The sequence below is a fragment of the Notechis scutatus genome, chromosome 2, assembly GCF_049901735.1.
Source record: "Notechis scutatus isolate UNSWTSFEM ecotype Mainland chromosome 2, rNotScu1.2, whole genome shotgun sequence".
Classification (NCBI taxonomy): Eukaryota; Metazoa; Chordata; class Lepidosauria; order Squamata; family Elapidae; genus Notechis; species Notechis scutatus.
The window spans coordinates 60,310,051-60,337,840 of record NC_142010.1 but is presented as its reverse complement, the minus strand read 5'-3'; the positions used below and the strand labels follow the sequence as shown (position 1 = coordinate 60,337,840).

Sequence of the window (27,790 nt, the reverse complement as noted above, 5' to 3'; positions counted from 1 at the left end):
GTGCATTTCTTTGAAGCTGTAGATTTTGTTTCTCCTGAACAAATAACCTGTCCAGATTCATCTCCCATTTGATTACAGATTAAAGTCTAATGTTGACTTTCACTTTTAGCTAGGCAGAGGACTGTGATATTCTGGTCACAGTAATGAATGAGTCCATTGTTTGTGAGCATCAGTGCCAAGAATAAAAGGAGATTGAATAGCAAGTCACCATGGCCAAGACACTCAATACAAAAAAAATATCCAGATGACTTATAAATATGTTTAAATTCATGCATACTTTGAGGTTTCTTCCTACTTCTGTGATTCAAAGTGAAAATCAAGCAGGATCTCTGGTTTTAACTATTTCCAGGCTTGAAAATATTACTTCCAAGGACTGAAAATGAAGTATTGAAGAGTCATTTGGTTATTAAATAATCATTTTTTTCTTTTAATATATTTATAGCTTTTCCTCTGTTCAGAGGTTCCTGTGGAGATTATAACCCACAAAAAGCCAAAGGAAGATTGATGAAATAAAATGAAGACACACAATTTAAAAGACAGAATAATAATTAAAAGAAGATCATAGATCATAATATCATAAAAGCAAGAGTAAAAAGCCAGGCACTGATTTTTATTTGGCACAGAAAGTCAGATAATATCAGTGCCCTGATGAAGGCATCTACAAAACTTCTAGACAGGAGTATGCCAGGAGAGGCATTCTTTCTTGTATTGGAGGCTAAATAGTTAGGAATCTTAAATGTAGCTTCTAAACCTATTATGTCTGACTGGTACTATTTAGGTTACCAGTGCAGGTGTTTTTAGGACCAGTAATATATGGTCCTGATATAGGATCTTTTAAGGTATTCATCAATCTCACTTTTTAATTTTTTACTCATTAATTTCTCTACGAATCATCATTTGATTTCAGAAGTGTTAAGCATCTTATCAAATGGCAAAGCATAAAAAACTGGGACAAGAAAAAATACAAAATAGAATTTCCCAGACAGGAGTATTAAAGTTTATGCCAAAATTAAAAGAAAGAAAATAATACTTCGATAAAGATGCAAAAAAGCTCATAAATGAACAAATCAGAAGAAGGTGTTCCAAAGCAAAAGATATAGCAATTGCAAATAAACATTGGCATCCTACAGTGAAGGGTGTATAAAAAGTTATGATTAGCACAATAAATAAATAAAAAATAAAAAGGACTTGGACTAGTTTCTGAAAAATGAAAGAAGAAAAAGAAAAGTTTTTACAAAAATCCTGCCACTCAGAACCAAAATAAGGTAGCACTCTATCTGCAGACTGGATGAAGGACCAGCTTTGCTGGGAGCAGTCAGAAACCACTAGTAAGCATACTGGGCTTTATGCTATCATTGGAACAATGCTGGTCCATAGGAATCATGATTTTCTATTTATAGAAATCCTAGGTACAAAACCTTGGATGAACTTGCCTCAGCTCTGGATTTTTCCTCCATCAATGATTTTTCCCCATCTCATTATTCCATTATTTTATTTATTTATTTTATTTTTTATTTATTTTATTTATTTATTTATTTTATGTGAATAAAATAAATATATATATTATGTGAAAGGGCAGCAACAAAATCACCATCTTTGTCAGTCAAGAGATTTGGTGCCCCAGTCATTAGATTGCAGTATTGCAGCCAGAAACTCTGCCCACAGTCTGGAGTTTGATCTGATGGGCTCGTGGTTGACTCAGTCTTCCATCCAGGTTGGTAAAATGAAGACCCAGATTGTTGGGGGCAATATGCAAATAATGGCTGACATTATAACCTGCCCAGAGAGCGGTGTAAAGCATTATGGAGTGATATATAAGTCTAAGTGCTATTTCTATTTAACTTACATTTCATGAGTGTTTGGGACAGGGCATTTTAATGGGCCTTTTGTCATTATACAGATGATCTGAATCTCAGAAGAAATTGGCATACCAATGTTTAAAGTGTCACATAAATCTCTGATGTTTCTCTCTCTCTTTTGCCAAAACGACTAAAACTTTCCTGTGCTTTTAATGTATAGATAATATAACTATATTTTGAAATGTATCCCGCCCTGGAAATTTTGCTTGGAAGGAGACACTGGTTTGACAAAAGTATGAAAAACTTAACCTGCTTGTGAATTTATTGTATGCAGAAGATGTCTTAATGTGTAAGAAGCAGCTTACACTGACTTTCATTGAATTTATAATGTAATTCTATTTCTGTGTTGCAAATTAGTCCCATTGAGTTCATCAAGACTTAATTCTGCAGAACTGAATACAAGATTGCAGCTTTTATCATTCAGGTTTGAACTTGTTTGTGGCATAACATTTCAGGCTCATGGGACTTAGGTTCCCTCTATGTTGAAGCCTGAGGGATTTCTGTAGGTTGACATTATCATGAGTCGTTGAGGAAACTGTTAAAATCTTTAAGGTAACCTCTGAACAAAATTAAGTGAACAGCCTAAGTACATTAATTAATCCTGGTTTAAGGATAAAGCTTAAAATAGCAATCATAAAGAGAGGTACAATACTGTAGTGACACAAAGTATTAGATAAAATACTATATTGCAGAATGCAGTTCTGTGATAGGAAAAAGAAAAGAAAATACAAATAGATGGATTCAAACATCAGCCACAATGTGGTTTATGATCTTCAAAGATAGCAGCTGTGTAGAATGCATTGCTGTAATCGGTAGAGTTACTGGACTGGGGCAAAGTACCTCCTGGACATAGCCTCAGAAAGGGCAGAGCTGTCTCCTTAGGAGACACCTCTGGAACTAACAAAAAACTAACATGAATAACAATTCTATCTTTTTTTTAATTTTATTTTTTTATACATATATAAATATTACTTAACCATTTACAATCATCTTGTTTGATACATTATTTACTATTACTAACAATTCTATCTTGATGCACTTCAACTTTAGCCTGTTTTCTCCTATCTGTTTCCTGTCGTTAGGAAGTGAACTTGACTTAATTGCACTTCCCTGAGTCACTCTATCTTGATATAGCATTGTTATTATGGCTTTCCATATCTAGTCTGTACTGCTAGTTAAATTGAATTTAAAAGTTGAGCAAATGGGCATGCAGGAAGATCAGGATTTAGCATGAGTGGATCTTAGTCTCAATCTGAAGTGAATGTCAGTGTGTAGACTAATACAGCAAAATATGCTGTTCAAAAAGAAGTCAGCTGTAAGTTTCTAATCATATAATTTACTAATGTTCATTTTAAACCTTGATTTCTTAATCTAGATAGAAGTATTAAGTCATTTATCAGAAATAAATTTGTATTTAAATAATCACTACAGATTATTTTGCTTATTAATTAGCACTAGAAACCCAGTATCTACAGAGAAATAAAATTTCTTATTTTTATTTCTATTCATACTGTGTTGAAAAGTTGAATGAATATTTCCAAAGTCAGTGAAATTTCATGCAATTCTATTATCATACACCAAATTTTCTATATGAAATTTGATGTTTAGAATTAGATTTATGTTATGCATATGTGTTTATAATAACTATAATTTCCTTTTTGTGGATTGATAATCAAATTGTGATAGGAATATATATTATCGTACAGTTACTGAAAAAGTATTTTTCCAATTTATTACTGGGATTCCAATAAAGAATTCCACATGTGGTTGAAACATAATGCAGTACAAAATGTTCTGCTTGCATACTGTTCACACATTATCATAAAACAAATAATTTGTTAATTGGCATAATGATATTAATGATTATAATATTACTGTTGGACATGATACTGTGTATTAAGCATATTTCATAGCAAACAAGTTAATACTTACCTGACTATTGCATATTTAACAATCATGCAAATTGTTGTCTGCAGTTGCCAGGTATCTGTGGCAAAAGGATTAACCGGTTTAATAGAGTGTTGTTTCCCACACAGAGAACATAAATAATGAAAGCTGGTTATTCCAATGCCTGTAGCTATTACTAATAATAATACTTTATTATTATACTAGAAAAAGGAAGCTGCCAGACATGGATAGTGGTTTGGTTTATTGAAGTTGTTTGGGTCTGCACAGCACAATAAACATGCAAATAATAATGATTGAGTAAACAAATGATTAAACATAATTGTGTGTGATATATGAACCCAGTCAACAATTGAAGAAGGAAGAAAGAGGGAAGGTATCATTGAAACAAAAACTAATATGATTAACATTATTGCAATATCCATTGAATCACTTATCTATCTCCTGTATTTATCATCTGACTGTCTATCCTCTCCCTCCCCCCTCTCTCCTCCTTTTGCTTACCCAGATAATAATTCCTGTGCGCCTCACAAATAGGAAGGACAGCTAGTTGTGAAGATGCACAAGAGGAACAAGGATCAAGATATCAGAGTAGAAGTCATGTTGATGATTAACTGAGATATTTTTTAGGAAGGTTTAAATATTTCTTCCTAACCTTAATTTAACTGCATTGTTACCATAGCATTGCATAGGAAAAATCTATTTGAGAACATTGATTCTTTAGTTGTTATGATGGTAGTGAGGAATTAATATAAAAGGGCAGTGATTTTATAGAAATGGAAGAAGATGTAACAGTAGATGACGTGCTGTTTTCTTTAACTTGCACCTCTGAGTGCTATGATATCTTTGTGCTTACAGCTGATGTTCTTATTTTTCCCTTCAAGCTTCGCTTCAGTATAAATAAATATGTCTGAAACAGCTTCTTCAAATTCTAACTATGTTTCCATCAAATTGAAATCCTCATAGCCTTAGTCCATTGGGCCATGTATGGATGATATCATATGTAAAAAGACTTTTGCTGGTATTTTAAAGAGTTTAATGCTACAGTAAACTCTCTGTGGCAATTTTACTGAGAATGGTGTTTTGAAATGTGGTATAGCCTCTACTGTTACTGAATGAGCTGCAAACAAGAAAAAATCTGATAATGAATCTTTCACTGAAACAGTTGTCTAATCAAATGGCAGAGCATTATATAATATCAAGTAAGACTTTGCACAAGAAAACCTATCTCTGGATCTCAGTTTTCTTAATTTGCTCAAAAATCTTAACCACATCAGAAAAAAGAGGTAAAAATGCTTGAAAGAGTTACAGTTTATGAAAGACCATATTTGGGATCATTATTTAAATGTTGATTTGAAATAATTAGTGAGGAAACAAAAGACACCAGCTGAGACCAACATGGTTGCATAAAGAGTTCTCTGACAAAAAAGATCAACTATAAAATATAGAAAGAGGGACACATAAATAAAGCAGAATATCAACAAATAGCCTGAATCTGCAAGGAAGGGGTCAGGAAGGCTAAAAACCAGAAAGAGCTAAAACTATACACTAATTCGAATAATAATAATTTTAAAAAAACCATTATGTAAGGAACAAGAAGAAAGTCAAGGAATCAATAGGGCCATTAATAGGAGCAAATGGCAAGAGGGTGACAGGCAGCAGGAAGAAAGAACAATTGCTTTAATTCCTTCCTTCTTTCTGTCTGTTTTTATGTAATAGAAACAGCCCAACCCATCACAACTGGCACTAAGGGAGATAGAACAGGTACTGTACACAAGTCAAAATATGCAAGGAATTAGTAAGAGAATATCTGTCTATCCTGGATAAGTACAAATCACCTGGGCCAGATGATTTTCATCCCAGGGTTTTGAAGGAGTTGGCAGATGAAATTTCGGAGCCACTGAATGTAATCTTTCATAGTTCATGTAGCACAGCGGAAATACCAGAGGACTGGAAAAGAGTTGATGAACAGTGCTGACGACGTTACTTAGTTTGGATAATGAAACATCTGCAAGAAAACAACCAAGCTCAAGAGAGCACCAAAGACCCCCATATATTTCATCACACTTAAGTTTCTAAAATTAGCTGAGAAAGTAAATTGCAGTTGGCTCTGGGTAATCCTTTCCCTCAGTTTATGACCCAGATGTTGTGTGATATATAACAGCAGAGCAGGTTATCTTCAAGTAAGGATTACAGATGGATTGAGGCTCAAATTTGTACTTCCGCTTTTCTTTATATATTGAACTCTTTATATTGAATATAAATATATAAATAAATATGTGCTTTAAAATTCAATAATTTTTATCTATTATAAATTCAGTTTTAAACTATACATTGAATTGGGTATCAGCAACTACAGAAAATCAGTTTTCCTTTATTTTAAAATTAAAAATAGAGCCAGCTGAAGAAAAAGATAAAAAGAATAGCTATGTTTTTTGTGATACTGCTTTTGATGATGAAAAAGAAAGAAAATAAAAAAACACCTTGCTGTTTGCTATTGCTTGATATTGAATATAATATTTATATTTTAGCTATTTTAGACATTGTGAAGTTCTTGATGTTCTTGATTGAATAACTTTTTTTGCACAAAAATCATTGAAGAAATAATGTATTTTGTGACTTTTAAAATGAAGTTTAAAACATAACAGTATTTTGAGTTGTATATATGACTAAGCAGTCAGATTTTTAAAAATCCATTTATATGTGGTATTTTGCTACCTTTTAAAAACTATGTAACCTATTATATATTATTGTTTATAATTTGAATATAAGATTAAACACTATTTGTAATGTTCCTGAAATGAGAAAGCTTTTGGTTTTCTTAATCATACTTATGATAAACTATATCTGTTTTTTTCCTGGCTATTTATGTTTTTTTTTAATGCAAATATTTACATGCCTTTAAAATAAGCATTTCCTGTTTTTCTTCCATAAAAAATATATAGGGCATTACATTTCCATTTCATGTTTATAATTTTACAACAAAAGAAGCTTGTGTCCTTTCAGTTAGATTGGATTTAGTCCCTAATAACAACAATAAATTTCAGAACTTGCTGCAGCAAATACCTTTCTGGAGTATGGAACAGTAGACTGAACTTAGTTTTTTGAGGACACATGGAATGTATATTAAACCTGGGAAAAACTTTCTAATATTCTAAAAGTTATATAATGCGGTTGGATATTACAGTACACATTTTTAAAATCAGGAACGAGAATGATCTGACATCAGTTGATCAGCTATTTTGGATGTATGTATAAATGACACAATTTATGAAGTTTAAAAACATAGCGATACTTGAATATAACATTTCTCAGCATAATAGAAGGTTTTTAATAATGAGTTTTTTTCACAGTTTCTATTTCCTTGTTTAGTGCATTTTAAGGTCATTATGGCACTTTTTGTGTTCTTTTAAATAAACAGCTTAACCATTTCTAGTATTGCATAAACTTAGCAACTCCTGAGGTGTCTCAGCCTCTGTGTCATTTGATAGCAAGTTGAAATCATCAAGAATTATCAGCCTTGATAACTTTATTGCTAACTCAGTGATTAAGTTCAGGGTGGTATGTCAGCACACAGGATGTTTGCCATAACAAATCCAAATGCTCTCTAAAGTCCAGTCAGGGGATTGCTATAGAGCCTCTGAAAGCCAACAGTACTGTACTTCACAGATCACAATTGCTTACTCCCCTCTTATCCTGTCAGCTATCTCATCCACAGTCAAACCATGGATGAGGAAGATCCTGTACAGACTGGCCTGACATTCATTAGTAGCAGCCAGAGCCACTGTCCTGACAATGGGTGAATAGTGAAGGCTGGAAAGCAGGATTCTTCTTAAACATTGATCCTGTCACCTTGTGAGCAACCTTTCCTCAAAATCCCCAAATATCTTCCTCTGCTAGTACTAACTCTGATCTAATTGCCTGCCATCTCTCTCTCAAATTTTGCCCCTTCCTTCAAAACAAAGAGATAACACTGTAATGGAATTTATTTATTTATTATTTGTTTGATTTGTCAATCTGGATCTCGCCTCCGGGTCTTGAGTTTGACACCCTTGCTCTATGTGATACCATTGCTTTGCAAACTGCACTGGCTCCCAGTTGGCTTCTAGGTACGAGTCAAGGTCTTGAATGTGACCTCTAAAGCCATTAATAGCAAGGAATGGGATATTTGAAGCATCATTTTCTTCAACAATATCAGGAGGGATGTGTTTTGAAAAAATTTCATTGAGCAAGATACTTTTCTATCACTCTGCTTAATCATTCAAATATGATTCTATGTGGGATTAGATTGGTCCCAACTCTGTTGGATTTTTGGAAACATTTTCAGACCTAGGTGTCCCTGCTTGGGGGTTGGGAAGTTGTTCAAGTCTGAGTTATTGCTAATTTATTGTTGATGGTCTTATCTTCAATTTCCATGTTTCTTCTTTGTTTTTTACAATGTGTATATTTATGTTTTCTAATTTCTTATTGAATCTATTGTCTTTGCTGCCCCAAATCACCATGACAACATGGGTGGCAATATCAAATAATAAATATTCTTGTTTCTTATTTATTTATTTGTCAAGCGATTATAAGATAACAGGTTAAGTATAAACATAGTTATGAATATATGAAATGGATACATATAGGAAAAATAAAAAGAAACAATAGGACAGGGACATTAGACACGTTGGTGCGCTTATGCACACCCCCTACAGACCTCTTAGGAAAGGGGTGAGGTCAATAGTAGACAGTCTAAGATTAAAGTTTTTGGGGTTTGGGGAAGAAACCACAGAGTCAGGTAGAGTATTCCAGACATTGACCACTCTGTTGCTGAAGTCATATTTCCTGCAATCAAGTTTGGTGCGGTTTACCTTGAGTTTGTATCTATTGTTTGCTCTTGTATTGTTATGGTTGAAGCTGAAGCTACATTGACAGGTAGGACATTGCAATGTATGATTTTATATACTATACTTAGATTGGACCGAAGGCAGCATAGTTCTAGGTTGTCTAGGTCTAGAATTTCAAGTCTGGTGGCATAAGGTATTCTGCAACGAGTAGAGGAGTGGAGAACTCTTCTTGTGAAATATTTCTGGACTTTCTCAACTGTATTAATATCAGATACATAATGCGGGTTCCAGACTGATGAGCTGTATTCGAGTATTGGTCTAGCAAAAGTTTTGTATGTTCGAGTTAGTAGTGTGATATTATCAGAGAAAAAGCTACGTAAGATTAGGTTAACAATTCTTAATGCCTTTTTGGCTATGTAGTTACAGTGGGCTCTAGCACTTAGAGATTAATACTCCAAGGTCCTTGACAGAGTTTGGATCAATATAGATAGATAGATATAGGTGATAGATAGATAGATGATAGATGGATAGATGGATGGATCAATGGATGGATGGATAGATAGATAGATAGATAGATAGATAGATAGATAGATAGATAGATAGATGATAGATGATGGAGATAGAAAGAAATAGACATAGACAGAAATAGATAGAGAAATAGAGATATGAGACAGACAGATATATATGTCACTTAGGGAAGATAGTTCAGAGCCTCCAGTACACAAGGGATATATCATGCAGTAGAGAAGGATTCCATAAACTGACAATTTTCTAAAACAGTTGATAAGAATTATTTTCCATATATACATAAGAGAAAACATTCAGTACAAAAAATGTGATTGGCAATGTAATGTGCTTTAAATCATGAAAATATTTTTGAGGCTTATTTCATATAATTAAAGTCCTAATCAAATTGCTTTTTATTTTAATTATAACAGTAATTTAAATACTGTGTTTTCTGCAAATATAATTAAATATATTTAATATATTTAATAAGACAAATTAAAATAAACAGAAATTGGTAAGGAAAATGATAAAAAACAGAATAAAAAGAAATTCATTTGGGTTGTCAAATTTTATTCAGTTTTTCACATTAAAAACAAAAATCTCTTTATAGTGGACAACATATTTCCGGGTCATCACCTTTACATACAAATATGACAGCAATTATACATTCATATATGCATACTTAATTCTATTATTACCTTTTCCATTCCAAATTTTCAGTAAGGAGAGAAACAAACACATTAATTCTTGCCTCTTTCATTAATCTCAATCGAAACATCTTTTTGTTTCATTTCAATTATTTCAAATATAATCCTTTAATATTTATTTTAAAAATAAAGATAAACAATATGTGTTTGCATAATAATAATAATAATAATAATAATAATAATAATAAGTTACCAATGTCTCTCCTTGCTTTTAATAGTCTATGTTAACTTATTAATTTAGTTGGTTCTTTAGTCTGTCATATTCCCTTTCCATTACACATTCTTTTTATAAATTCTAGATTAATACAAATTTTAACACTAAAAAAAAAAACAAGTATAGGTTTCCCCCCCTTTACTGCTTTGAGTGTGACACCTCAATGAATAAAATATACCTTTATTCCTTCATCTTGATTCCCAATAAACCATTATTTTTAAGAAGTTACAATAATAATCATTACATCTTTTCATTTGGATTCCGCAGCATATTTCCCCCCCTTGATTTTTAATAAGAGTTATCAGTATCTATATTACCCTATTTTCTAAATATTTTTAGTTGCAGAAATATACTTATTAACCTTGTCACCCTGCAGAATCCCCTTTTTAATTCATCAACCATTATCTCTGAAAAAACAATTTCTTTTCAACATTTTACTATTTCGATATTTCTTTATTTCATGCACATATTTCTTACTGCTTCTCCTCCCCCTCTTTTCCCCATATCTTTTCTCATTCCAATTTATATCCCTCTCTTTCTTAATATCTTCCTTTCCCCTTTTCTGCTGGGTCTTTCTGCCTTTCCTGACTTCACAGGTATTCCCCTTTTGATTGCCTTCTTAATTCTCAACTTTTTAACCTTCCTTCTCTCCCCACTTCTTTGTAGTGTTCTTTGTGTTAATTGTCTATTTAAAATGTCTTCTCCTTGAGTCGACTCCTCCTCCTCTGAAGCTCTTTCTTCTTGTTCTTCAATCGCCATTTCCATTTTTTCTAACACAGAGCAAAGTGACTCGCCTCTTTCTTGTAGTAATTCTCTCATATTTTTAAGTTCCATTTTTAATTCCTGAATTGATATCATCATTACACACTCTTATATTTTATGATCGTTAAAGTCCACAAAAAAAAAACACCAAACACTTTTACTTTCCTTGTTTCTTCTTTCAATTTTCTAAAGTTCTCAGTTATTCCAGCCCAGGGTCTATAGCAAAAACATCAATCAATCCCACAGTCAGTGTTTCCTTGCTTTTTCCTTTATTCTGGTTCTGCTTTCACTTTCTAAGATTCTTACTTTGTTTCAATATTTCTTTAATGTTATATCCACACAAGTTCATTCACAAACAGGATGCTTTCCGTTTTGTTTGAGCTCGAGTTTTTGTCAAAAGGTGGCACTCTCCATTATACAAAGTCTTCACCTTTTCCCCCTATTTTTTTATTTAGGGTTTTTCGAACCTCAATATTCCAGCACAGTCCAGTCTCCAATTTGTAAACTTTATTGTTATTATTTTTTGTCAATCTTAAGTCCAGCTTTATTTTATGCCTGTTTATTCCCAAAATATTTTAGTCCAATTTAGTTAAATCTTTAGTTCCAGCTTCTTCCTTTCCTAGTTTGAAGCCCCACTTAGCTGTCAAAAATATTTTCTTATTTTTTTTCCTGTCCCTGTGCAATTTTGCCGCTCACTTTTCTTTTCTTAAAAATTCCATATTCCCTTAATCCCGGGTTACTTTTGTTTAGTTGTATTGCCCAGTTGTCCCGGTTCAGATGTTATCCACCTCTTTCTTCCCTCCTGCACAAATCTTAATCCAGCTGAGTCCTCCTCTTCAGGGTGGCCATTTTAAACCACCGCTGCAGTCGTCTTCAGGGGGGAAAAGACCAAGCCCAGGGGGGGGGAGATGTGGCTCCCCTCAACCTGGCTTGTGGCTTCCCCTTACTCCGCCGCCCCTCCAAGGCAGCTTCAGCCCCTAATCGTAATGATTGGGGCTCTCCAATGAAAGAGCACAGACCATAGCTGCAGAGAGTCACAATCTACGGTCTGTCAGTGAGGAGGCTCCGCCTTCTTCCTCAGGAAAAAGATTTTTAAAGGATTTAAATTTTCAGCAAAAAGTTTAACAAGAATTGTGCCAAGCACCAAGAAAATCAGGAGACCCAACCAGTTCAAATGAACATAAAGATTTATGGTAATTGTAAATTCTCTACAAGAATCTGAATTACTAATGGCCAAGGGAAATTAGCGGGAGATAAGAGTAGAAGGAATTCAAGATCTCTTATGGGCACAAAGAGACTCATGATTGATGCCTTTGACCCCTCCCTCAAGCTCAACTTAATTATCTCCTACAAATTAGATGAAAGAAAGTTTAAAATGAATATCGATGACAGCAATTTTGTAATTAAATTTTGGTGAAAGTGCTTTTGAAATGTTGGGATTCAAAAGTTCCCACCACCAGTTCTGTGGGCGTGGCTTGGTGGGCATGGCTGCAGGAGGGGTTGCGTGACTCGCATGACTCTCTCGCGCACGCCAGACTCGTGCTTTAAAACAGTAAAAACTAAGCTACTGCGTTTTTCAGCTGTTTAGCACAGAAATCCGTTCTGCCACACCAAACCGTTGAGAGATTAAAAAGGACCTAGGAGCAAGGGCAAGCAGGTGAGCCCAAACTGCAGAATGTCGGAGAGACTCGGAGCGAACCAGTTCTCTGCCAGCTGATCTTTGGCACTATCAGTTTGCTAGAACTGGGCCGAACTGGTAAAATACCACCACTGCTTTTGAAAATACTGCAATTAAATAGACAAGTGAACCTGATCTTCATAGGAATGTTATTGGTGGATTTTACAAATAAAGAAAAAGATAATATGAGCCAGATTATGATGGTGACTATGATTATGGAGTATCATTTGAGATGAAAGGGTATAGAAAGACAAAAAAAAGGAACTCTGCCTTTTACTTTCCCTGTTATAATTGGGATATGTTTATTTTTGGGTTACAATATTAGAATGGCAACCACCAGAAACGAAAAAAATAGTAGAAAGGAGAAGGGGTTGTTAGAGCAACTTGCAGAAATAGGAATTGTACCAGAGTTCTTTCAGAAAATGTTTAAGGACTTAGGCAAAAAAATGTCTGAATCACTTAATACTCAATTAAAAACTTTTGAAGAGCGAAAGGATGAAGACTAGTAAAGATGAAAGAGGAGATAAAAGAAGTTAAAAAAGATGGAGAACTCTGTAAAACAAGTGACTAAATGTCAAATAAATTAAAGATAAAGTGGAAATTTTGGACAGTAAGAAAGCATAAAGAGAGATTTAGATTAACTGCACTATTGGAGTTAAAAGAGAAGGATTTTTGCTTGAAATTCAGAATGATCCCAGAGGATCCTGGTGAAGACTTATGGAAAAGGTGATTAAAGCTTTGTCAATTTTGGAAGAATGGAGTACAGAGGATACATGGCGGAAATAGACAAAGTTTATAGAATAAATACAGTATCTTGAAAGTTAAGGGATGTTCTCATACAATTTGTCAGGAAGAAGACCACAGAACAAATTCTACAGCCGCATTTTAATATAAGATTGAAGATTAATAATACATATTTAATTGTGCTTAAAGAAATTCTGATTAGAATACTGTGTAACATAAATGACTATTCCTTTCTGAATGATAAACAGAAAAAATATTACATTTTGATGAACAAACTGGAAGAAGTGATTTTTTTTTAAACTTTCAAACAGCAGGAGTTTCAGCTGAATTCTATGCAGAAAGCAAGATAATTTCTAGAAAAGCTTAAAGAACAGAACACATTACAAATGGATGTGACAGATGTGACTGTTACAAAACTTTTATAGGTGCAAAAGCAAAGTGAAAGGGATGATACTGAATTAGGTGTTATATGTATTGACTTTTTTTGTATATTACAAATGCTTAACATGGAATATAAATGAAGCAAATGTTCATCAAAAAAGTTCCACATAATGACCAGATTTCAATTGCTACTGAATCTGTACTACTGGTGGAAAGAAAAATAAAAAACAACAACAGATTTTGACCAACAGCAAGATGGATGAACTAGTTATAATAGTAATGGTTGCACCATTGAGAGATATGAAGGACCAGCTTGGACACTGACTATCCTGGGGAAAATATGTAGTCATTAAAAGTTCACACTGACTTAATGGCACATGATTAATGAATTAGAAACAGGGGTGGGATTCAAATTTTTTAACAACCGGTTCTGTGGATGTGGCTTAGGTGGTGGGTGTGGCTTGGTGGTCATGTTATTGGCTGGGTGTGGCCAACTCAATATCACTCACATCGAGGCATGCATCTCCTCGCCTGGCCTCTCATGACTGTGGGGATGCTGCAACAGTCATAAGTGTGAAAAACGGTCATAAGTCACTTTTTTCAGTGCCATTGTAACTTTGAATGGTCACTCCATACTAGCAAAGTACCACCAAAGGATGGAAAAAAAATTCCAGAGAAGTTCCTGAGACAGGAAGTCTAGTCCTGCCAAGAATGTAATGAGGGTTAACAGAGAGGCAGTTTCTGTAAGCAACACCAGAATGTTTCCTTCCTGCCTTCCTTACAGGATTAGGTCAGTAATTTCTTCTAACAACCGGTTCTCTGAACTGCTTAGAATATTAACAACCGGTTCTAGCGAATAGGTGCGAACCGGTAGAATCCCACCCTTGATTAAAAATCACTAGAATTGTATATTGTACAAAACAAAGTTGGGAAAATTGGAAGTTTGACTGTTTGAAAATTGTAGGCTGTGTTAGATTTTATGTTATTTCAGTGTTTTAATTTTATTGTGATTTTATTGTGAGCCTCCTAGAGTCGCAGGTGAAGCAGATACAAATAAATGTAATAAAGGAGTAAAGAAATACTCCTATGTTTTTGAAGTGACATACTCCTATGTTTTTGAAGTGACATACTTATTAGCAAGAGTATTGAAGAATTTCAGTTGTAATAAAGTGCTAATTTTGGGGTAGAATTCATAAACTCTTTGTACAGATTTCCTATCAGGTTTCATAAGAACCTAAAACTTATAGTTAATAGCTAGTACTATTTGTGTTCTACACTTTTACCATATGAGAATATGCTTTACAAAACAACAGTATATTAACTTTCTAAGGTTATCTGATACAGAATTTCAATTGTTCCTTAAACATCTCTTTTGTCTTTTGTTTGTTGGTTAATTTTTAATTGATTCTCAAATAAAATATTAAGTAGGAAAATTATTTTGTAGCAGGTAGCACCCCTAAAGTTGGCTGTCAAAATGACATGATACTTTTAGAAAAGATGGAACAAATATTGGTAGAACGAAGGTGCAGTATTAATGCTTGTTTGCTGGAGGCGACAGACCTAATCAGATAGCTACTTCTAAGTTTATCCCAGCAAGAATTTTTAATCAAAGAGAGTTCACAGTAGAACAACTTCTAAAATTAGTGGATTGTGGTATAAAAAGAACATATCTTAAAGCTGAAGTGAAATGCTAAAGAAGGAAGGATTAGTGGTTGCAGCCTAGCTTTCAGGAAAAAACTCATGTTTCATCAAATATTTTTTTGACATCAGTGCTGTCATTTATATCTAACATATATTTATCATATGCCTGTCTTCTATATTGATTTCATTAGGCTTAAAAGACATTGGAGGGTTTTTTTTCATGCTACAGTAAATATTTCAAACCCTCATGAAATAGTAAAGCTTTTGGACTTAATGATATGTTGCAACCTAATCTCATTCAAAAAGATCCATTTAGAAGTATAAATAGATGTCTGTCAATCAGAGATGACCTTACAGAGTTATCCAATGTAAGTGGTTGTCAATGTAAATTGTTTCTGCATACAAAAAGGCAAATCGGTCTCTCCCTTTCCCTCTCCCTCTCTCCTCTCTCTCTCTCTCTCTGTCTCTCTGTCTCTCTCTCTGCACATAGCTGAAACCTTCCCATCAACTATGCTTCTGGTGTTCCTCTCCTACAGAATTCATATAGCATACAAGCACATTGGTAATGTTGAGAGAGGTAATATGACATGTCTAGTTGTAGGAAATTTGAAGCCATGCAACTAGAAGGGGAAATAGCTTTTGTAATAATTTCCAGTTTTGGATTAAATGTCCCAATAAGGCTCATCTTCCTTCTGATCTTTGCTGATTTCAGAAAATTGAAGAGAGTCGGATTTGGTGAGTGCTTGCTTAGAAGACCTCCAAAGATTTTCAGGCTGAAGGTTGAATTGGGAAATTCGAATTCAAGAAAAAAATAGTAAAGTTCTCACTAAGAAAATGGTGTAAACTTATCCATGGAGTCTTTAGCAGTCACGATTAGTTTGAAAGAGTACATTTTAAAAAAATCAGGATTAATGAAGTAGTAATTTAGAGGTTTGTGTACATTTCTTCAGACTTTATATTCAGCCACTGATTTTTTTCCACAGTTCTATTGGTGCAGATTAGGAAGATTAAACTTTCATGTCTTTTATATGTACCTTAAAATATATTGTTTTTATAAAATATGCACTAGCACTAGCATATTGCTACACATGGTTAATGTTTCTTATTAAAAATTCATATTAACTTTTATAAAAGTCTGTTTTTCAATGAGCAAACCCTTTTCAATTTATACACTGGCTTTAATCCCCTTAAACAAAACAAAGCTCTAAGAGAGTTAAACTCTCAGTGATGAAGTGGAATAGCTGGCTATGGATGTATATGAAGCTCACCAGCAAGTATATCCGGGAAACAATTTTATAATATGTTGTTAAATTGCTGCCTCTTGAAATTTATCCATGATTATTCCTAAATAACATTAAAACCAGGTAGGCATGTTTGCCTATTTAGGGTTTGCAGGAAATGTTCAGTTTTTCATGTTATAGGTATCAGATAAAAAGTGATGCTGAAAGAAAGCAGCTTTTCCTCTTTGTCAAATAAAATTTACCTTAAAGGCATCCAGGTATTTTTTTTTAATGTTCCTCTTTCTGTTTGTTTTTATCGCCATAGACTGTCAATATGGCAAGCTTTGATATATTTAAATGTATACAACATTGGAGATGTAAATGTTCTTTTTCCAGTTTTATTTGCTTTGTAATGAAAAATAGTTTCTATAATGGATGTTCAATTAATGTTTAGGAGTCATAGTTTTTAGTAGGTAGTAGATTTTTTGTGTGTGTTTTTGTTAGATGAAAGATTGATATAGCAGTTTCAACAAGAATCCCTACCAGAGGCACATCTAGGCTGTTGGACTAATGCTTTATTTATTAATATTCATGAGCCATCTCATTTAGCTGGTGCTCTTGGGACTTGATTAAAGTAAGACTGTTACACTAGCTTCTGAAACTGGGAAGAGTGCTCTGGATGACACAGCTAGGATGACAGAAATATATGGAGCTATCTCTGTAAGACTGTTAGCATTTCTTCTGGGTTAAAGTTGTACTATTCAGGCACATTTCAGAATGATATGATGGAATGAATTTCTACAAGCCTGGCTTATTCTTTTAATGCATTTTTTGGATTTGTTTCTTAAGGTCTGAAAAAAGAAATGACCATGTAGATGCCAACTGTCTGGATACAGCATAATGGGAAACAGTGAATGGAGTGCAATTGGACTGCAATCTTGAAAACAGCCATCTTGTGGACTATCATCTGGTGGAAGACATTTCTATCACTCATTGCTTACTCTGCTCATGTTACTGTTCACATAAAGTGGATTTGTTCTTTGGCTGGAATTTGAGTTTCTACCGTTACAAATTTTTAATTTGTACATAGCACATTGAACAGAGCAATATTATCAGCAGCAATGGGTGACATGACAAACAGCGATTTTTATTCAAAGAACCAAAGAAATGAGGCCAATCATGCAGGAGAATTTGGGTGTACGCTTCAAGATCTGCGTTCTCTTATGGAACTTCGAGGAATGGAAGCAGTGGTAAAAATTAAGGAGACGTATGGGGACACAGAGGGCCTCTGTAGACACTTGAACACTTCGCCAATAGAAGGTAAGCAATATTAATATTTTTCTTAAACCAGCCACAGAGGTTTGGTATCATGGTATGGTACAATGTCTTTTTAACCCTCTTAAGACAAATTCATGAAATAGATTTTGAGATGTATATGTTGTGGTGTGCTTAAATTGGAAATGAAAATTGCAAAGGGGGAAAACTTCAACAAAGGGATTGCAGCACAGTGAGACAACTTCACTGTTAAAACTTCTGTAGTGTGAAAATACAAAAATAGCACTGCTCTTGAAAGTTGTTAAAATGCTAATTTGATTTTTTTAGAGGAGGCTTATTTTTAAAGGACTATATAAGGAAAATTGTTGAAGATATTCCAGTTATTTCCAATGCCATATATGATACTTCATATAGCTTTGTGTAAGGTATTCTTTTTTCATATTCTTAGAGTTCTCTGTTTCTTGATCAAGTTATATCATATTTCTGTCTGACTTTGCTTTGTATACGTGAAACATTGCACCAGAGTCTGTGTTACACTATCACTGGAGTCATATAAGAACCTCTCAGTGTTCATTCTTCATCTGTGCTTAAAAACTTTAATCAGGAAGTAGCTTAATTAACAAATCAGGAAAGCTATAATGCCAAATAGGCATGGGAGAATATAGCTGTTTCATTTTTTAATACCACAAACCAGTTCATTTCATGAAATGTATATATGTTTATAAAAATATACATATTTTGTATTCATTTCCCCCCACACATATGTATTTCAAGTACTTCCCCCTAATATATAAGATAAAACATCTCTTTTGCAATTTTTACAATGTGCAGGGTTGATGGACTCAGTGGTAATGAGTGCATTGTTGGAAGACTTGAAAGACCAGATTAGGTCAGTTCATTGTCATGGAGACAATCTGTGTGGTTGCTAAGAGCCAACTAGGACTTGATGGTACATAATGAATCAATTTGATAATGTATGCATTTTTATCAAACAATTTTGCAAGTGTTAGAAGAATTACATACATGACATGTATAATCATATTTGTATATATTTATACTTGTGTCCTAAGCATGTCCTGATCCTTCAGGTATAACATTTCTGAATCATGGGCATTGCGTTTTGTGATATTAGGCTTCTGAGAAGATTAACAATGATCGCTTACCCTAGAAAGTGTAAACTGATAAAATTGATTTCATATAACTATGTTACTAAAGCTGATTTTCTACATGGTAAAGCTGATTTTTCATGGTAAAATTGTGATTTAAAATGGTTAGAAAACAATTTCAAACCATTTTGCTTTATGGCTGTCTATAAAACTGATGAAATATCCGTGGGGCCATTCAGATTCCCAAAATAACATTCATTCCAATGCACAATGAGGCATTATGAAGTGATACAAACTTGGGGATTTTAAAGATATTTTGAACAATTTAGTTTGGATGTGGAATTGTGGTCTGAAAATAAAGATAGGATATCAAGTTTTTGCATTCTTTTCCTTATGAGAATTCTGCTGCAGAGATGGAAAGCAGAATAAGGACTGTGTTTGTAGTTAAAGTGGAAAGGAGATGTTAAAGATCCTGCATTTATTCTTAGTGGAATGTCTTTTGGTTCTTGATCCCTTTAGTTCATAGTGACTTTCATTAGTACAAAACACCATATTATTTTTCCAGGCTTAAAGTACACAATCATTTCTCCAAGCCTAAAGTACACACTTTTATGTATGATAGTTTGCAGTATAAGACATGATTGAAATTCAGTACTATCCGTAAATCTTCAGATTTATCCATTTCGTATATATTATTGTTTTACTCATGGAAACACTTCTTGATTTCACATTTCATGCCATTTTATGTCATCAGAGAAATATGGTGCTATAATATAAAGAACATTTAGGATGCAGAGTTTTAGTCCAACACTATAGGCAGACACTATTTTATTAGACTTATTGTGTGTTATTAATGGTAATAGTAATAGCTTTGAAATGTATAGGAAATACATGAGAAATGAACATTCTTGAGTTACAGAATATAGAATAACAGAATTGGAAGGAACCTTGGAGGTCTTGTATTCCAACACTCTGCCCAAGCAGGAAACTCTATACCATTCCACATAAATGGGTGTCCAATCTCTTTTTTAAAAACTCAAGTGTTGGATCACCCACAACTTCTAAAGGCATTTTACTTTTTCAGTAACATTACAATACTTGACATATAGATGGAGCAGTTTCAGCAGAATTATGAAGTGTATGAAAGAGAAAATGATAAATAAATCTATTGTGTGTAGTAAATTATACCATTTTTGTTATATACATTAGTGCAGAAATAACATGTATTTAAGACAAGAGTTCCATGTATACTATGACTGTTGGGTTATTCCTATGTAAACCATTATTTTAAAATGAACCATTATTATTATTTACAAATGATGAATTCTAAATTTATGGATGGCTCAAATATATGTAATTATGAATTTCTTTTGCTTTCCAGCTATAAAACTATGCTATAGTTTGCTGTTATATAAAATATGCAGAAAAGGTTTTATTTAAATTAACATTATCTCCTGTCCATGTTTATATTTTTTGCTTGGCGACTACTGGAATTATGCCAAGGCTGTTCCTTTTTCCTTTTTAAAAATGTTCCAGTTCATCCTACATCTCTGGTATGCGGGGGATGGGGGAGAAGGAGTCCCATCCATGTATTATACTAAACACTGCTAACTAACTGTTTGCTTTTCTGAATTCAGCAACTATGGATAGCTACTCTGCTGCCACATGTTATAACACATAATAAGAAAGTAACATTCAAAGTTATCATATAAAATGAGATTGTTCTCTTTCAGTATAGTAAATAGAGACAAGAAAATAAACATATTGTTATTTAAATGTATCCAAGACATAGCTACAAACTCGCTTCTGTAAATCCGAAGATAAGGAAGTCAGTGCAATTAAAAATACAGGATTAAAGGAAATGAATAATAGGTAACTGGATTGATTGATCGTGTTTATGTACCCCTGGATTCAGAAAATGACTTCTGATGATTTGTGTCATTAAAACATTATAAAAAAACCAATAAAAGAACAAATCTATTACAATATTGTAGAAAATACTAGGCTAATCTCCAGTGAGAGGCTATTGCACAATACAGGGAAATGTACTGTAACTGAAAACCATTGCATGTGAACCCAAATTCTCTTTAACTGATGGAATGGTCTGATGTAATGTTCCAAACCCTATAAACGTAGAAGAGAGAACAGGATTACTATGGGGGGAGGAGAGAAGGAGGGGGAACAGGACTATTACTGAAAAGATGTCTTAGTCCAGGGGAATGTAAGAATATGAGAAAAAAAATCAGAGTAATTATGTTAATCATAAGATGATCTGGAAAATTGCTCTTGCAGTCTTTCAAGATTTTACTATATTACCCTACTAACAAGAAATATCATTCCAGAAACCAGATGATCCTTGTTTCCTGATTTTACCAGCATCAAAGGGCTTGCATGAATGAGAAGAATAAAAGATGCTAAGAGCATACAAATCCAAATGGGATGAGTTGGATGGATTACTTCTGTTTCTGTCTTGAAACAAGAATAAATATAATCCAATAGGGAATGATGAACTTTTAAAAAATGAGGGAGATTCTTTCATTGGAAAAAAATTTCTTCTCACTGCTATTCAATATTTATATTGGATAGTACAATAGTACTGCTCATTTTTCATGAAACTTATTTTAAATTCATATTTATGTTTAATTCATATGCTGTATTTAAATCTGGCATATCAATTTTATTCTCATTTTTCTGAAACAGATATTAGCATAACTTTTTGTGTGATATTCTGCTACAAATTATAGTATAAAATATTAAAAACAAGGGGTATTTCTAAAATGGAAAGCAGATGACTTTCCACTCAGTGTTACTTCAATGATTTGCTTTTGGATAACTTTACCCATGGCACTATTTTTTTAAAATTAAAAATTGCGTTATACAAACTTTTGAATGTATTGGCAGGTTTTTATGATGTGCAGTCTGATAATATGTCATCAAAATTCAGTATATACCTATGTTGCTTACTATGGTCAAATGTCTGGAAACAAAATATAATACTATTACAAGAATGAAAAATACTGCTAAAACAAAACAAAGCATTCAGTAATATCGATCTGGTTAGCAAGAAAACCGAATTATAAATATGGAAGATTTTGCATCAGCCAAAGATAGTTGGCTGCTTCCCAAAAATCTTGTCTCCTAGCTCCTACTCTTCTGTGTAGGGTGTAACAAGTGTAGATTATAGAAATATGGGAAAATCATCTTAACAATGTTTTCCAGCATAGAAATCGATCTGGACTCCATACAATACTTGACCCAAATTTATTTATTTGTGTGTGTGTGTGTGTGTGTGTGTGTGTGTGTGTGTGTGTGTATGTGACAGACTTTAGCCTTTGGATGCTGAAAGTATATATTGTTAAAAGTTCAGTCCTTGGCTACAAATCGTATGTCCACCCTACTCTTTGATTTATTCACTTCATTACAAGGCAGAAACTATGAGGTCCTAAAGATGTTGAGATAAATAGGAAAATCCAAGTCTTAGGAGTCGATGTGAAAAACAAATGTGGTTACGTAAGCAAACTTCATCTTCTATATATCTGTAGGAGGGCAGCTTCTGTTTCAATTTCTGGCATCTAAAATAGTTACTCCTAAAAGGGAAAGAAAGGTAGGCAACTCTGTTTAAATGGCTAGTTCATTTTGCCTCTCTGACTTTGGCATGAGTATATTTGGGAGCAAATGAAGAATAGAGAAGCATTTGTTTTAATTGGGACAAATGACCACTGCTTTGTTAACCTATAAACTCTAGTAGATGATTCTAGCATTGGGCAGAACATTGGACTAGATAATTTTCAAGGTTAGGGTTACAGCCAACCTGATTTTCAACCCTTGAATTCTATAATTTGAAAGCAAGATGTTCCTCCATTATATTAATATTTAGATAATGAATTGGGTGAATTAAGTTTATGTGAAGAATTACTCTCAACCTTTTGTTGTGATGAAAGAATATTAGACAATTTACATTTAGATGCATCCAAATTAGAAAAAAGTTTATGTTAAAGTAAACTGAGGTCCTTAAATGTTTGGTGCAATGTGCTAATAAAAAATGGCAAACTAAAGAACATCATTTTTTCCAAAGGACTTAATTGGGATCTTTCATTAGATCCCAGTATTTGAAGAACTAATTAGGCAATTTGTAGCTCATTTTTATTTGAATTTTCAAGGATAATATACTTGAAAATATACAGTAATTTTGGGAGACAATACCATAAACCCACCGTAGAAACAAATATCTTGAAAAGTGCACCAGTTTCCAATGAAATCTATTAGCCAGGCAAAATAGAATTTGATTGTATATTAGATGGACTTTTATAGTAAAGATGTACTATACGTCTGCTATTTTTACTTTTTATAAAGTTGTTTTGAATATTTTATAGTGTTAATGATAAAAATATTTTTTCAGAATTGTTTCCAATTACTAATGTAAACTTAATTACAACAAACTATAAACAATCTTCCAAACAAAATTAACTATAAATAGAAAAGCAAAAAAAAAGTTGCAGTTTAAAAAAACAAACTCAAACATTATTCTATTACAATGGAACAGTTTAGTATAGCAACTGAATAGAAAGCTATTTGGGTTTAAATAACATACTAATTATTAGTAACTAAGCATTGATTAAATCAGGGTGTCAAACTTGCATTGTCGTGGCGGCGTCACGTGACATATCATGACCTTTTCTCCTTCGCTAAACCAGGCATGGGTGTGGCCATCACATGACACATCTGCTCATGAGCCTTGTGTTTGACAGTCCTGGACTAAATAAAGTAAATTATTTGACTGTTTTCCTCCAAAACTAAAGCCCTTTTAGGACTCTTGTAAAGGTTGTAATAATAGGTTTGTTACTTTCCATGGAGCCCTATCCATCATGCTGTAGGAACAGCCCTCTTCCATCTACTCTTATCACTAGCTTGATTTCGTGGACTAATGTGTGACCAGGTTCATATAAGTGAAAGGAATCCTTCAGACAACCTGATCCCATTTAGAGCAAGAATAGGCAATCTTTTTAGTCTTAGATAATGTGTGCCCGGACAGGTGATGTACAGGAAAGAAGAGAGTGACACATGGCACTGAATTTGTTTGGTTTTGGCCTAGCATGTGTTTTTATGATTTTAATTTAGTATAGAGGCGGTATTCAGCAGGTTCTGACCAGTTCTTGAGAACCCATAGCGGAAATTTTGAGTAGTTCGGAGAACCGGCAAATCCCACCTCTGACTGGAGATTTTACAGTCTCCTTCCCCTGCCATGCCCACCAAGCCACGCCCACAGAACCGGTAGTAAAAAATTTTGAATCCCACCACTGATTTAACATATCATGTGAAACTAATTTTGGTTAATTTATGCATCATTAAAAATCAATTTTATATGATTCGTGAACCAAATCAATGTGTAATCTGACCTTGATATAATTTTTTCTAAACATCTGTGATTAGACTCACTTTAGGCCTCTTTTTTTCTTGATGCACATGGCATCCAAAATAGTACTGAAATTAATTTGCTTTGGTAAAACATTGCTGTATGTCACTTAATATTAAGTTTTCGTTCCATAAATTATCTTTTTATTGAGAAATGAAAATGGTCTTTTAGATCCGGGGTCTCCAACCTTGGCAACTTTAAGACTTGTGGACTTCAACTCCCAGAATTCCACAGCCAGCAAAACTGGCTGAGAATTCTGGGAGTTGAAATCCACATGTCTTAAAGTTGCCAAAGTTGGAGACCCCAGATGGCTGAAAAGAATCACTGGTTTTCATAATCATTTTAATTGATATAAAAGTATTTAATGTCAGATAACATTTAATTGGCAGATAATGAAATATATGCTTTTTTAACGTTGAGAGCATGCATTGGAAATAGAATGTGAAAGTTCTAATCTATTCTTCTACCCTGGTCAGAAGTATTTAACAGCCCGCTAGGATGAGCAGTTAAGGCTAGAGTCCAAAAGTATTTGGAGGTCCAGGCACGTGATTTACATTCAAAAACTATAAAGTTGGACTCTGGCAGTTTCTTTCAGAGGCATATTATCTTCAAATGCAATTGTACTGCTAGTTTTGTAAAAAGCAAATATTATTCCAAAGGATGCAGCAGATGAATGCAAGATTTTTCTCTCCACGTTGACATAAAGAAACTTGGCTGCACATTGCATGCTTGCCTGAGTTATTATCCCATTATTTACTTCGACTTTCTCATAATTTTATCTACAATATAAATTATACAGAATAATGCTTTACGTAATTTTATACTTAACTGTTCAATAGATTCAGTGAGATAGAATATTAGCTTTTACTACTGACAGTAACATTGCAGAGATCTCACAAGTCTTTGATATAGGGCAATCATTCATCAGAACATTCCAGCTTGACTTCTGCACAAAAAACAGGAGTAGTTTGGAATAGGGCTGTTTGTCACCTCTCCCAGATAAACCTGACAGGGAACAAGACCAGATGAATTAAATCTACATTATTGTAAGGATACAATATCAGAAGCTTGCAAGTCCGAAAACACAAATTTCCCACCTGCTAGGTTTAACTACCAGATTCATTAGTGTAGATGTAGGTCCTTCCTCAGTTTTTTTCATTAACCAACTGCAGGCTTCTGCCTCTCCTGTCTGAAAAAATGAAAGTAGAGCTGTTGCTTTTATGGTCCTAGAGCAGGGGTGGGCAAACTACGGCCCGGGGGCCACATCCGGCCCATTGGTCTGTCCAATGCGGCCTGCCCCTGAAAAAAATCACTGCCATTGGTCTGTCCAATCCGGCCCGCCCCTGAAAAAAAATGACTGCCATTGGTCTGTCCAATCCGCCCGCCCTGAAAAAAATCACTGCCATTGGTCTGTCCAATCCGGCCCGCCCCTGAAAAAAAATCGCTGGGTGTGGCGTATTGCCCTGTGCCGCGTGGCCCCCAAAGCTGCAAAACAGTGCGGAGCAATCTAGGGGTAGGAAAGAAAAGAAATTTGCAAAGGCCTTGGCTGGGAGTTCGAAATCACCTTCGAGTGCGACCTCTCCGAAGGTGAGTCCCCGCCGATCCCCCTTTTTTTCCGGGGCTTCCAGGCTTAAACTTTGCAAAGGCAAAGCTTGCAGGCTGGAGCGTCTTCCCGCCGAGGAGCGGGAAAGGTTCCACCCGGCGGGCGGGGCGGGCTGCTTGGAGCCACCTAAAGCTAGGCCGCTGCTGGTGGAGCCTTGCCCTGCCTTGGTGCCCGTTTTCCGGCTCGGCGGTCCTGCTCGGGCGGCACTTTAAAAGCCTGCTCCCAGCACCCGAGCAACTTCCCAGCAACTTTCGGCTTCGTTTTAACTCGCGGGCGCCAGGCATGATATTCCGCTCTGAAAAAAAAATTGGGGCCGGCCAAAAGAGACCCCCCGCTGCACGCCTGGGGAATGCCCGCTGCTTTCCTCGCCGGGGCCGGGCGCGGCGTGTTGCACGGAGGCTGGTCTGTGGCTGGCCCAGCTCCCTTTCCTGCCGCTCAGCGGCCTCCGCCGCACCGCCCGGGCTTCGCTCAGGTATCCGGCTGGGGCTGTCAGGAGTTGCTACCGCCGGCGCAGCTCCATGCGGCTCCAGTCCTGCGTTGCCTCGGGAAGGAAAGGCAAAACCAGGAGCCACTGCTGCTGTTGCAAAGCACCGCCGCGGCTCTTCCTTTTTGCCTTTCCTTCCCGAGGCAACGCGGACTGGAGCCGCGCAGAGCTGCGCCAGCGGTAGCAACTCCTGACTCAGGGGCCTCCGAGGGAGGGGAAGGAGGAAAAGGGGGGAAGGGTGGGGGCAATTCCCAAAAAATCTTGTGCTGACCCGGCCCGTCTGTCAAATTTTAAAAGTCAATGCGGCCCCCGAGCCAAAATGATTGCCCACCCCTGTCCTAGAGTGACTTTCACAAACAAGATTTGCAAGGATGCACTAACTCAAGTAATACAGGACATGATCAGCACAGTGAAAAACAGTTTCTTCTTTTCTTTGATAGCTTTCATTTCTTCACAGAGAGTTTCATGCTCACTGTTTCAACTTGCTTTTGGCAAAATCCATGGGTTTTTCAAGGACAATCCTCTAATCTTTTTCATTCTGATTATACATTTTGCTGACTTCTACTCTAAGAGGTCATTCTGAAACAGTCAAACCTTAAAGGACTAATACCTTACATTTTTTCCTGACATTCAAATGGCAGTCAGTGGAGAACCTTCAGTCTTGGTTTTATGTGATTTCTGTTACCTGCATCAGTTAGTAGTTCTGGAAGCTGCATTAATTGCAGCTTCTGAAAAGCAGTCTAATACAACGGTAGTATGAATAACATGAGAAATATGGTTTAATGTACTACTGTAATTATAATCATACACATTTTTTATCACATTTATACTTAGCTGGCATCACAAATACATAGCCAATTGAGTATAAGAAACATTTCAAGGCCACAAACTAATTTTTCACGAATAATACAGTCCTGTCCAAAAGGTATATAGTTAAATTCCCAAATCAATTTTACTATTTTCTAATAGCAAGTGGTGTCTGAATGAAGTCTCAACATTTTGTCTCATACACCCCACGTTCAAAGTTCCAATTACCTTCTTGGGACCATATGGCAAGGATTGACAGGACTGTGATGTCATTACCATATGTATCACATCTCCATTTAGAAGAACAGATGACCTCCCCAACAGTTTCAAATAAATATTTAACAACAAAGGAGACAAGAGGGTACTTATGGGACATCATAAGTTAATAACTTACACATAAAACAACACTATTTTGTTGACTTGTCATGTCAGGAAGGAACTCAAGCACTGTGAAATAGTGCTTCGAAATCCAATATCCAAGAACGATAATTCAATAATATCAAAATATAAAAATTGAGGTAAACTCGCAGAGTTGCATTCTCCTCCATCAATATCCAGCATAGATCACTAATGGGACCAAGCTGTTATATATTATATATTAGATGCCACGTAGGCAGGCCCATGTTATTGGGAAGGACATGAAATTCTGAGTAGC

At 34.9% G+C, this 27,790-nt stretch overlaps 1 protein-coding gene across 7 annotated transcripts in view; it reads left to right on the top strand.

Moving 5' to 3' along the window:
* ATP2B2 (ATPase plasma membrane Ca2+ transporting 2) overlaps window positions 1-27,790 on the top strand; it is a 401,784-nt gene that overhangs the window by 219,741 nt on the left and 154,253 nt on the right. For all 7 annotated transcript variants that reach the window (XM_087954872.1, XM_087954870.1, XM_087954869.1 and 4 more), the window contains exon 3: window positions 17,297-17,767. In XM_087954872.1, coding sequence (XP_087810998.1) covers window positions 17,569-17,767 — 199 coding nt within the window. In that variant the 5' untranslated portion in view covers window positions 17,297-17,568. The remainder of the gene's footprint in view (window positions 1-17,296; window positions 17,768-27,790) is intronic.